At 42.4% G+C, this 13,381-nt stretch overlaps 1 protein-coding gene across 3 annotated transcripts in view; it reads left to right on the plus strand.

Moving 5' to 3' along the window:
• Positions 1–4,425: 4,425 nt before the first annotated feature.
• SLC39A8 (solute carrier family 39 member 8) overlaps positions 4,426–13,381 on the plus strand; it is an 81,037-nt gene continuing 72,081 nt past the window's right edge. The window contains exons 1-2 of one of the 3 annotated variants that reach the window (XM_082726791.1): positions 4,426–4,542; positions 5,275–5,726. In XM_082726791.1, the coding sequence (XP_082582917.1) occupies positions 5,508–5,726 (219 nt within the window). In that variant the 5' untranslated portion in view covers positions 4,426–4,542; positions 5,275–5,507. Of the gene's footprint in view, positions 4,543–4,713; positions 4,842–4,892; positions 5,021–5,274; positions 5,727–13,381 lie in introns of those variants that run through there. The other 2 variants (XM_082726789.1, XM_082726790.1) reach the window with 2 other exon arrangements.

Here is a 13,381-nt window from a genome sequence, read left to right on the forward strand (position 1 = left end):
CCTTACTCTTACTTGCGATTTATGTGTGGCATGTTTGTAATAATGAGGAATGGATATTATTTGGTGCTTATAGTATAGGAAAAAGGAGGCTTAAATTCACTGAGGAGATTTTTTTTTTTTAACCACAGATGACCATAAAGAATCTTTTGGAGCATCAGTAGATGAAGTCATCTTTGACCCAGTGGAACTTGGAGAGTTTTTTGGGTTCTGTTAGATGCTGCTTTATGCTCCAGACTCTCCAGTTCCAAAGACTGCCTTGTGGTTCTTTTTGCTCTTTCAGGTCTCTCAGCACTTTTTAATTTTTTAAAAAACTTTTTATTTTCATGTCCCTCAGCATTTCTTCATCTTGCAATGTGCTTCCACTCCTTGTTTTCCTCCCAAACTTCTACTTTTCCTTCAGGCTCAAGGGTTACCTGCTCTATCAATTATTTGCTCAGCATCTTCTGCAAATATAGGGGCTTTTATCTCTCTCTATCGCAACGTTTAAAATTACTTCACTACGGCAATCATCTTACTTCTCTCTAAGCTGAACTACAAGCTTCTTAAAGCTAAGCTAAAATGCATCCTTTCATTCTTGTATCCCCAGAGAGTATGGATTGTGATACAGATGTTAAAAATATGTATGCAATGAGTAAACTGATTTCGCTGAATATTATAAAGTTGGGATTTTAGCAAAACTTTTAGATTTGATTTCTACATAATTTGTTGTGGGAACTTCCTATCTTTCCTACTCATTGTTTTATTTTTTAAATTTTGAAGCAATAACAAACTTACAGAAAAGATGCAAGTGAAGACCTTTCCTCACTGAACCATTTGAGTGTAAGTTGCTGATCTAATGCTCCATTATCTTGGAATACTTTATTTTTATTTATTTATTTTTAAAAAGATTTTATTTATTTATTTGAGAGAGAGAGAGAGAGAGAGAGAGAGAGAGAAAGCACAAGCAGGAAGAGAGGCAGAGGGAGAAGCAGGCTCTAGGCTGTGCAAGAAGCCCAAAGTGGGACTTGATCCCAGGACTTTGGGATCATGACTTGAACCAAAGGCAGTTGCTTAACCGACTGAGCCTACCCAGGCACCCTCTTGGAATACTATAAAATGTATTTTCTACATTCTTTGACCACTTTCTTGTCTTCAAGCACAATGAGAGACTCCAGGGTTAGCTTGTGCTTTGCCTGTCTGGAGTCAAACCTTTCTCTAAAGAGCTCTGGTTCTTGTTAGTGAATAAGTTTTATTTTATTTTTAAAAGTTTATTTTTACTTATATAATCTCTACACCCAACATGGGTCTCAAACTCATGATCCCAAGATTAGGAGTCCCATGCTCTTCCAATTGAACCAGCCAGCCACCCCCTGAGAATAGTTTTCAGAAGCCAAGCTGAGGGTCATTGGTATTCTCATTGATTGCTCTTAGGGCATCACTGTTTCCGAGACCTGCCAGTGGACAGAGCTATGGTGCTTTTTCAACTATAGTGAAAACCATGAATTTGCAATGATATCTCCAATTTCAAACCAACAACATGGGTTCGTTCTAAATTTTCTCCCTCTCTGAGTTTGCAAATTCCTTCCTTGACAGTGAGAAAACTGGCTGCAATTATTTTCTTTATTTACTTGTTTAATGAATCCTTTTATGTATAATTAATTTTTTCTTTCTGCTGCCATTTTCTTCCCCCTCATTCCCTCCCTGTCTTGCTTGGATTCTGACACTCTATGATTCTGGGCCCCAAATTCATATGAGGGGTTTTCCCCACACATATCTGAGCAATTTTCAGACACTAGCTGAGTGTCCCACAATTAATTCCATCATACTAACTCATCATATCTGGGTGCTGACATTCGTGCTGGGTGTATGCACACACTCTTGTTGTCCAGAAATAAATGCCCACTAAGGAGGTATCTTCTGATTTTCCATGTTCCCTCTACATCTGGACACCTTTGCCACCCTGCGTGGGCTACAGCTGCCCACACCAAATTTCCCTCCTACTTGGATACCCTTTTTCTCTTGTTCAGGTTCCATCACCCCACTGTGACTGCCCTCCACACAGCTACTATTTATCTATGCTATGCTCCACTTCATGGCTTTAAGACTGGAGGGAGCAGAAGAGAAGGGAAAGGGGAGAGGGATGTGTTGTCTCTTAGATTTGCTTATTTATTAGTCATTCTATAGAGAAATGAATGCATGAGAAAGTTTAAAAGAAGCCCATTTGCTCCTTATTTGCAATAGTAACAAAAGATGTGGACTGGGAAAAATTTGAAGCTATTAGAAAAAATAAGACTTGACTTTAAATGCCCTTTCAGTCAATTAAGCATCTGCTTTCCACCCAGGTCATGATCCCAGGGTTCTGGGACCAAATCCTAAACTGGGCTCCTTGCTTAACAGGGAGCCTGCTTCTCCCTCTGCCTGCCACTCCTCCTGCTTGTATTCTCACTCTCAGTCTCTCTGGAAATAAATAAAATCTTTTTTTAAAAAAATGTCCTTTCCATTGGCGATTATTATTTTTTTTTTTAAGAGAAGAGGGGCCCAAGGAGAGAATCTTTTTTTTCCCCCTTAAATATTCACTTATTTATTTATTTATTTATTTATTTAAAAGAGAGAGAGAAAGAGCACAAGTTGGGGGGCAGAGGGAGGTGGATATGCAGACTCCCCCTTGAGCAGGGAGCCCACGAGGGAAGAGCTCAGTATCAAAACCCTGAGATCATAACTTGAGCCCAAATCAAGAGTCAGACCCTTACCTGACTAAGCTGTCCAGGTGCCCCTGGGTCAGTGAACTTTTATTTCTCTTCTAGGAGTTTCATGTTTTGTTCTGAAAGTTGACTCCTAAATTAGACATTTAGAAATAAGGCTGGAGTGGATACTTGTTCTTCTATCCCAATTTTCCTGTTTCATAGATGAAGGAATTGAACCTGTCACCCAGTTTCATAGGGTGAATTGTCAGAAAGACAAAGCGTCTTTTAGTATCCTGGCTGGACTTCCTGGCATGCTCCCTTAAATATTATCATTTGAAATTACTAAACCTCTCAGGCAAAGTTTTGAGAGAAATTATAGTTATTAACATTACACTTTATATTTTAAACTGGAAGTCTTTTTTTCAGTAATGATATTGCTGAAAGAAGGCCATATTTTGAGCCCTAAAATCTTATCTGAGTAGTACTTTGGTGATTATATTTCATTAGAGTGGAAGATCTAGAAATTAGCCTTACCGGTTTGGTAGTTAGTAACTTGTAATTTTCTGAATACTCTCTCTTAATTGCATCCTTAAATTATATTAACTGCATTTGGTAAAATTGCCGAGCAAGTTGATTATTACTTATTTTACTGTTTATTGTCTTTTGGTGTTGATGGGCAGGCAAAATGTATATATATATAGATGTGAATGGCTAATACAAAAATTTTATTTAAAAAAATCCACAATACAAAATTGGTATTAGTTAAAATCCATTTATATTTGTGGAAAATCCAACATCTTATCAATGTTGCACTTCAGGCTGGGAATAAACAGCTTGCTGGATGTGATGAACCGTCTGAGTATTCACTAATTTCTAAGAAGCACCTTGAGTAACTGAGATCAAAAGGAAAAATAACGGTGACATGAGTTTTCTTCTGGCCCTTGGGTGAGATATTTGCCCTTTAGGTACCATTATAATTTCATAAATTATTACTAATAAATATACAGATTTTATAATTGGAAGGGACACACCATCAAGATCATTTTGCTGATCTCCCTCCAAGACAGGAATCCTTCTATCACTCACCTGTGGGGTTGAATTACTCGCGATCTTGGAGAAATCACTACCTCCCAAAGCACTTGTGCTTTATATTCTGCGGAAACCTTCCTCTTGGTGACTTTGCCCTGTTACTAGTCAGAATACAGTTAAACATTTTCCATAGGACAGCCCTTCGGTTATGTCCCCCTAGAACCTTATCCCTCTGGAATTTTCTCTCTTGTCTCTATTTTTCACATTTACATTTAAGTTCCCCTTCCACATCTCCTTGCCTTTTTCTGCGCTTAGAATATCTTAAAATCTGCTGTTTAAAATCTGCACTTAGTATCTCCTAAAATCTGCTGTGCACTCTGAGCCGAGTGAAAGGCAAGAACAACAATTTGAATTTCTTAATGTCCTTAGCCATGTAGCAGCGAACCAAGATTTACTTTATTTCGGGACAATTATATCCACAAGACACAACCTTTGTCCCCAAATACCGCATTCACTTTGCACAAGCTTGTTGATCTCACACCTAAGTCAGCTTTTCTTGAACCCTCATTTGAACAAACAAACATTCATTCTGATCTGCGGATATCCTGTGCGGCGTCAGGAAGGGCCGACCTGGGCAGTGCAGGCTCAGTTCGCCCGCCACCACGCTGGAGATCTGGTTTCCTTTTTTTCCTCGGAGTTTACCAAGTAACACAAAAAAGCAATTCCTGCTAATCTCTTAGACAATGCATGGGGTGACTCTATTCCAGGAAGCTGGTTTCATCAAGGTAACAAAAGAGACCACCGAGACCAGAAAGGAGGCTGGGGACACCGACACAAGCGTGGCATTCAGGTAACCCCCCGGGGTGAGGGTGGAGAGCCCTGTCCGGTGAGGAATGCGCCAACGCCAGCGGCTCTGCGCCCCGGCGCGGACGAGCGCGGGAGTTCGGGCTGGGGGAGTGCGTGTCACCACGTGCCAGAGAGGCGGGGACAGGGCCCGCCTCTTATCTGTAAAGGGCGTAGGGCCGGATCTTGGAGTTTCAGAGCTGACTAGCCAGAGATAGTGTTGAGAGAGAGACAGAGAGAAAGAGAGAAAGACTGAGACTCACGTGGACACACTCAGAGACGCAGAGACAGAAACAGACAGGCGAGGTGAGAGATTAGCAGGCTACGGTTTGCCAAACCCAGCGAAGAGGTCTGGGAGAGGGAGGGTCCCGCAGAGACGCAAAGTCCAGGACTCCGGAGGGGCTATTTCCTGCAGCTCCGTGGGGACTGTCTCACGCCGTCTAAGTTTGCTCTGAGGGAATTTAGCCCCAAGACAGGAAGAAGAGGTGGGGTTCTCTAGTGAGAGCGGTTTTCGTTCTTCCTTCCTAAAGAAATTGTTTGGTTTGGGGCTTTCTATCCAGGAGGAACCTGTGTCACCACGCTATGCAAATCCTGGGACTTCTGCAAACCTGGCTCGGGAGCAGTTGGCCCCCTGCCTGGCTGGGCGTCCCAGGGCTCCCGCAAGGCCCTGCTCCCGGGGTTGGCCGGTGGGTGGCCCGCTGGCCTTTATCTCTGTCCCCCTTTGTCCTCTTTATCTTAGGCTCTCCAGGAGGCCCGGGGGCCCACTCAGCTTATCGCTCCCCACCCCCACTCCACCTGCACTTCAATGCCCCGCAGGTCGCGGGCTGCTGCTCTTCCGAAGGCGGTGGAGGACCAGGGGCGCCCTCGTCACCGCTGACTCGGACCCGCGTGGACCACGCCTGATCGGTGCGCCCAGAGCGTCCCGGTGCGCTTCAGCCCGTTTCAGGTCCTCGAGAGGCAGCCCCGGCCGGGATGGTCCCGGGCCGGGCGGTGGCCGGGCTCCTACTGCTGGCGGCCGCGGGCGTCGGAGGCACGGCGCTGGGGCCCGGGCTCGCCTTTAGCGAGGATGTGCTGAGCGTGTTCGGCGCGAATCGGAGCCTGTCGGCGGCGCAGCTCGCTCGCCTGCTGGAGCAGCTGGGAGCCGCCCCCCAGGAGGGTGTCGCCGAGCCCGGCCGGCTGCACTTCAACCAGGTACGGCGGGGGCCCCCCGCGGCCCTGCCAGGCTCTCGGTGGCGGTGAACTTTCATTTGTATGAGAACACTCTTTGTTTGGGAGAAGTGAGGGAGGCAGAATAGCGTGGCATTTTTCAAGCGTGAGGCGGTGACTCATGGGTGGCACTTGGTTTTCACCACACTGGGCTTTTCTTCCACCGGGCTTTTATAAGCTGGTGTTGTTGAGGGAGCTAGAAGTGGGCAGTTTTACTCCTGATGAGCTGAGAGGTCCCACGCTTGTGGTTATACAATTTCAGAGAAGAGTTTATTAAGTAGTTGAGGGCTGGAAGCACCTTATGAGGTGGTTTTCTATTGGAACAGCGGACCTAAATCTTCCTTGCAAAGATAATGGCTCACAACCCGCTCTCATCAACAGTTGCTTGATGGGGAAGAACTGCCAAGGAGATACGATGCAGTTGTCTTTCCTGGGTGGGTTTCACGAGGCTTATAGAGCTGGGGGGTCCATTGCACAGAGATCAGGAAACAAAGGAGGCCCTGACCAAGATCACATACCCAGTTGGTGCCTGGACAGGGCTTAGAGCCTTTGTTTTTAATCATTGGTCAGGTCAAGTGTTTGATTCTAATTTTCATTCAAAATAAAAAATGTATTTCTCAGTATGTATACACAGTATTAGCTAGACATTCGGTAAGGCCTAGAATACAAGGACAGCCATGAGCTACCTGGGAGAATTTTAAGGTCATACCTATTAGTAAGTTTCCAAAAAAAAAAAAAAAAAGATGCCATTATAGATTCCTAGTCACCTCCATAATAAAATATTCTGTGATTGAGTATTTCTTAAAACTTCAAGGTAGGCAAAATGTGCTATTAGCATCCTTCGCAGAAGTCCTCACCACTTCTAAAAACTTAGTTCACTCAGTGCTTTGATTTTTTTTTTCCTTCTGCTCTTGTTCCAGTGAGAACTGATGATGAATGGTAGTATGCAGTATTTTGCGTAGTGTTTGCCACTTCTGGGCGATATGTTAGTTTCTCTTAGAAAAAGTGTTTGTTTTCAGATGTTTTGGGAAATACTGCATACTATGTATTCTCCACTCAGGAATTTAGGATCCTGATATCCTAAGATACCTAATCTTAGATGCCCGATAGGGAAACTTTAATCAGGTGAAATCCTTGCTAATAAAACTATAGCTAGGTTGGCATTCTTTTTATTAGAAATATCTTACCTCAATTAAAACATACAATAATTGGGAAGTAGAACTTTCTGATACCATGGGGAGGATGGGGGGTTAGAGGGCAACCTGCCTTTGATCTAGAAGGGTTTTATGGTCTGCTTATATAAGTTCTTTAGTAAACCATGTATAGTTCCCGTTCTGGCATGATACTGCCTTTGGTTTAATGTCTGAGAACTTCTATGTTGGAAGACTGAAATGCTCCCATAGTATATAGCTATTTTAGAAAATAAAGCAAACACCTTCCTAAGTATTTTCTGTCTAGTTGCAGTCTCATTTCAATTAGGGGAAATAGCTGACTAAAGTATTCTAGGAGGAGTAGGGGCGGTCATATGCCTGCAAAGGCGTGTGAGGATTTCGCTTGCAGCTGCGTATCTGAGGTCCACACATTGTTTTCACTTAAATTATCTCCTTATCATGTCTGGAGGGGTAGATGAATTATAAGGTGACAAAAGACCCCTGAACCATCTGTTGGCAAAGACACTGGAAAATATGCCTAAATTTTTCAGGAAAATCAGATAACTTTATTAGCGATATGATCCCTGGTTTATGAGTAAGTTGGATGCCTCAATAAGTAAATTATAGGTACGTGGACACCTTGTTTCTGATTCTCATGTTTGCATATTTAACTGCCTTCATTATGGCATCTGTGGGCATCAAAAAGAGAGAGGAAGAAGCTCATAATTACTTTGGAAACAAAGGCAAGCTGAGGAAAGTTTATCATGTAATCAGTTCTAACAAACATCAACTAAAAAGTTCTAAAGAAAACAATAGTCATCAGTTACACGGTGACAAATGAAATGCCATTACAGAGAATCTACTAATTTGCTGGCATTCAAAGCTGCTGCAGCAAGACACCATCCAATTTGGAACAAGATTTAGAGCTATTGATATCTCTATTTTTTAAGAAAGACTTATTTATGATTTGAGAGAGAGAGAGAAAGCAAAAGCACAGCACCCATGAGTGGGAGGGACGGAGGGAGAGAAAGAACCCCACATGGAGCCGGCACTGAGTGCAGAGCCCATCAAGGGGCTTGATCTGACCATCTTGAGATAGGATCTGAGCTGAAACCAAGAGTGGGCTGCTTAGCTACCCAGCTGGCCCTTAATATCTCTATCTTAAAGAATGCAACTTCAGTTTCCCCGCCTGCCTTAAAGTAGAATAAATAATACATGGGACTATTGTGAGAAGCCTGACTTTCTGACTTTGAATAAGGCTGGGAAAACAGAATTTATTTTGATGAGCCAGGGATTTATTGGATTTTCTGAGCGATCTATTTACAAATGACATTGTTCCTTTGGATGAGGGCTGTGATGTTTCTCAGGTCAGCTTTTCTCGAGTAATAGACTAATGTGCCGTGGAATTTTGTTAGACAGTTTTGGAAGGGGGTTTCTAACACCTTTTTTCAGTATCCCTACGTACTATTAAATTAAGTTGTCAGTGTAGGAGATGAAAGTGGCCAGAGTTCAGACTGGAAGCTACAGAACAATTGAGTTTTATCTTTCTGCTTCTTGTGGTTACTGAGGGTACAAATAGCTGGTAGAAGAGGTGACCCCAGCAGTGAGAGGACGGAACTCTTTGAGCTAATTGAGTCTTTGGGGCCCCAGGATTGGGTGTAAGTCTGATCTCTCTCGGGGTCGGGGGGTGTTCTTGGAATAAACAGGGGCACCCCAATTGAATGAACACCCTGGCTGATTGATATAGGGGACTTAAGAATAGCTTCAGTGTTACCTTTTGTTTGTCCGATGTTCTTCTCTTCTTCTCCAGATATTCTTTTCTCTTCATTTTCTTTTCAGAAAAACCCCTCACCTCCTAGTTCTTAGGTGTAGACACTGGTTAAACAGCTTCATAAAGGAGGAGACTCTCATCCTCCAAATGGTAACACGAAGCTGCAGGAAATGGGTCTGTTCAGATAAGGCAGCCCTGCAGGGAGGGTTAGTAGGGGAGCTGGAGACGTGGGGGTGGGTGTAGGAGGGTGGCATGCGAGGTGACCTTTGTTTCACCTATCACCCAACCCTATGCTTTTACTTCTTCACTTCTCTCTCTTAACTCTTCTCCTTCTTCTTCTTCTTCTTCTTCTTCTTCTTCTTCTTCTTCTTCTTCTTTTTTTTGCAATGTATCTTGCAGCACATCTCCTGCTTTTGTTTTTCCTTTTATGTTGCTACACCCTGTTACCTGGACCTTGTTTTTAAACCTCTTCCAATTCATACCCAATCTTCCCAATGCAACACTTGCAGTATGCCTCTCCCCTTTCAAAACTCAGCCAGGAGCTGGCTGTCTCTTTGCTGGTGAGGTTTAAATCCTGAGACTGGCATTCAAGGCCCCCATCCCTGCTTTAAGATGCCAACCTACCCCTCCAGTCTTAGCACTAAACTATTAGCTCTTCTGTGAATTCATCTGAAACTTCTGCACAGCCACTTCCTAGCTCATTATCTTCCTTGTATCTTTCCCGTTTCCAACTAGAAAGTCCTTTTCCTTGAATTACCCTATCAAAATTGTACAGTTTTAAAAGAAGGGCTGAACAACTCCATAAAACCTTTCTGGGACATCATAGCCAGGACCAATTCACTGATTTCTCTCCTTTTTAATTCCTACAATATTTTTTATTATGCTGTTTACACTTAACTATGCATGTGTTCAACAGATACTTTGAATGGCTACTATATTCTAATTAAAGTGGTCATTTTAAGAGTAGAAATCTGATCACATCACTCTTTTTACTAAAGCAGTTCAACTCCTTCAAGATAAATGTCAAATTCTTTAATGTAGCTAAAGCCCTTTTAAGATCTGGTTCCTGAATATTCCTCAAGCCTTCTCCTTTGCCACCACTGTAGTCTTAATGGACTGCTCATAGTTCCTGGTTCTCCGTGTATATCTGCCGATGTTTCAGCTGCCAGTTTAGACCTTATTTCTTCTGAAAAGTCTTTCTTGATCGGCTCAGGGGTTTAGTAGGAGCCCTTCTCTGTGATTCTATGTTAATTGGTGCCTGTGTAATCAAAATATATATTGGCAATTATATCATAATATTATAAAATGTAAATAATTTTATGCATTACAATTTTCTGTTTATATGGCTCTCCCCAACACCCCTCTCCCCAGCCCCAACCCCTGCAACCAACACAAACACAAATGATTTTAAAAAAATTGAAGGGAATGACCTGACTCATCTCTAGGGGCTGGTATAGTGCCTGGTATACATAACACACATTTCTGCATGTTTTGAGTGAATGAGTGAAGATTGTTTAATAAGAGTAATACAGTCTGGGTTCTCCCATGGCATTACAGTTTATTGAGGGAGGTATGACATATGCACACATAATTATAATCATGCACAATAGCATGATATGTCTAATGAAAGAATTGCAAATGAAAGTGGAATAGGGATCAGCCATGTGTTTCATAAAATTCACCTGCATGAGAGTGGAATGTGTTGGGTTGGGTCTAGACAGAGTCAGAGAGGAGACTGCTATTGTTTGCTGATGTCATGATTGTTGGGAGCCTGGAGACAGAAGGTAGCATAAAGGCTCCGTCTCTTGCAGAAAAGCAGGCAAAAAATCTCTTTTCCCCCAGTAAATATCTTCTACTTCATTCTTTTGCCTATAGTGTCTTTGACTCTTGTTAAATCTTTTCCTTTATTAGCTTCCAGCCTAATGATGCCAAAGGGAGAGGCAGTGAGATAACTCTTGGCTTTTAATTTTACTGGATGGCAGCATGTAGCCAACAGAAGAGGGGTGTGTGTGTGTGTGTGTGTGTGTGTGTGTGTATGTGTATGTGTGTTCATTCCATATGTGTTATATGCATGGTGTGTTGATCTCTGTTGTACTTTTACTTGGGGTGGGGGTAATGGTGGGTTAGATGACATAGGTTGTGGGGATCTCTGACATGAACAAAGGAGAGAAAGAACATCTGTTCTTTTTCTTCTTTTGACCTTCATGTTCTGAGAAATGGTGGGGGGTAGATCTTCCAGGAATGTCTTCCAGCCTGCTTGTTCAGGTGAGAAATGAAGGGTGAGACAGAAGGGCAAGGCAGAGGGTGAGGCTGCATTTAGGTCTCTGGTTGCTTTATCTTAAAGATAATGTATCTGTTCTCACCTATTATATCCATCTCATTTAAGTTGAGGGTGTATAGTTAGATCATTGTTTTCAAGAGGTTAAGGAAGTGAAGGGCACTTGTAATTCATTTGACTATGACTGTGATGTCAAGAGCTTAGCTTGCCTCCATGCCTGTTATGATTGGGATCTGTATGGGAAAATGCTCTTTAGTCTTTCCATATCTAACAACCCCAAGAGTCATATGCACCCTTTTGTACATACCATAAATAGTTATATCTGGGAATTTACTGGTCTTTCACTATGTGCCATATCTTTTTTTTTTTTTAAAGATTTTATTTATTTGACCGAGAGATCACAAGTAGGCAGAGAGGCAGGCAGAGAGAGAGGGAAGCAGGCTCCCCACTGAGCAAAGAGCCTGATGCTGGCTGGATCCCTGGACACTGAGGTCATGACCTGAGCCAAAGGCAGAGGCTTAACTCACTGAGTCACCCAGACGCCCCTGTGCCATATCTTTTAACCGATTTATTTGTATTATTTCATCCTCACAGCAATTCTATGATAATAGCACCATTATTATCTTTATTTTACACAGGAGAAACATGTGGTACAGAATGGTTAAGTAACTTAAACAGTGTCACACAGTAAGCGGTAGAACCTCAAGGCAGTCCTAAATGCTACGCTGTTGTGGATGTTTTGATTATAGTCTTGAAAATCATACTTTCTCTAGCCTGAGCAACTATTACTTCAGATTTTGAACTATGAATAGAAGTTATTCATCATTGATCACAATCAGCTTATCCATAGCTTAGTCACATGAAGGGAACTGTGCCAAGAGTGTAGAAATGACAGTGGTGATAATGTGTCCCTTTCCTCAGAGCTTCGAATTGAAATAAGAAATAAGACAGAAACTCGTGAAAGGTGCACAAGGCAAAACCGCATAGTTAAGTAATCACTGGGGCAAAGACAGTGAGAAAGAGCATTAGGCTGGCTGTGATTCACCATCATATGAACACTGCTGAGGGCCTGTGCTGCCTGTTTAGAAGGAAGCAATGAAGGAAGAGTAGGTGAGTGGAATTCCTAACTCAGACCGCGCAAGTCTGCTCTGCGAGGGAGCTTGAGCTCTCACACACCATGAATGGGAGAGGGCAGAGGTAAAAACTTTTTTCCTTGGTAGGGGTAGATCTTTATTCCTCATGAGGGATGTTCAGAGTTGAGTAGCTGGGTGGGAGGTTTACAGGCTTTATGCTTTCCAGGAGTCATGCCATATTCCTGTTTCCTGAAGAGACCCATCCAGGGAGATGCTAGGACTTCATTTCTCCATCATAAAAACCCATTGCTTTGGGTTCCTAAGTGGCTCAGTCGGTAGAGCGACTGCTTTCAGCCAGGTCATGATCCTGGAGATCTGGGATCGAGTCCCGCATCAGGCTCCCTGCTGAGCAGGGAGTCTGCTTCATCCTCGGACTCACCCCTGTGTCCTGCTTTCTCTCTCTCTGTCAAATAAATAAATAAAATTTAAGAAAAACAAAACAAAAACCCCATTGCGTTTCAACTGTGACTGTAGTTTAAAAGTCTTTATTTTCCCCTTTAAATTTAATGTACGTTGAATCCCCTATGTTACCTGTTTCTTTTGGTGATGATAGTGGTTGGGGGAGAAAAATAGGACTATAAATAGGAATGGAAAATGAGGCCTGAAGTTGAGAAGGATTGATATTCCTCAGGGAAAAGAAAAGCAACCCCTTTATGAAGGCAGCTTAATGTGGTTGGTAATAAGGGTCTGCGAGTTACTTATATTCAGAGTGGCATTTCCTCAAAGGACTGTCCATATTGCTAGATGCAAACAATTAATATTAGGATCATTTACCATGCAATTTATTATTAAAAAGAAAAAAAAAGAATGTTACTGAACTCGAGACTACCTAAGAAACTGTAGTTTTCAGAGTTTTCCCATCCCCAACTCCAGATAACAAACAGTAGGTTCCTGATTGTAATTGAAACTAATTAATTTATTCTCAAACTATTCCCATTTGTCTGTTTCAGGAGCCAAATGGGTTTGCCAGGTCTTGCGATTTATTTTATAAAGAAATGAAACTAACATTGAATTACCTTTGTGATGATGGGATTTGGGAGCATAGAAAATCTCTAGAATAGAGCCTTGTTTCAACTGGTTTCTGTCTCCTTCCAAAGATCCTCTGTTGTTTTTCTTGGCCTGGAGTTTACAGAGAGCAAAACAAAAATCTGTGAATCTAGATCAAAGGTGTTAACCTGAAAAGTAGTATTATGCCTTCCAAGTCCAAATATCTAATACCTTGACTTTTTTTATTACGAAGTGAATGGCTAGAGAACAAAAACAGGTGTGCATTGATAAGGCCTGAAGGCTTTAGTTCCACGAACCCA

This window comes from Mustela nivalis (assembly GCF_964662115.1).
Source record: "Mustela nivalis genome assembly, chromosome: 4".
Lineage (NCBI taxonomy): Eukaryota > Metazoa > Chordata > Mammalia > Carnivora > Mustelidae > Mustela > Mustela nivalis.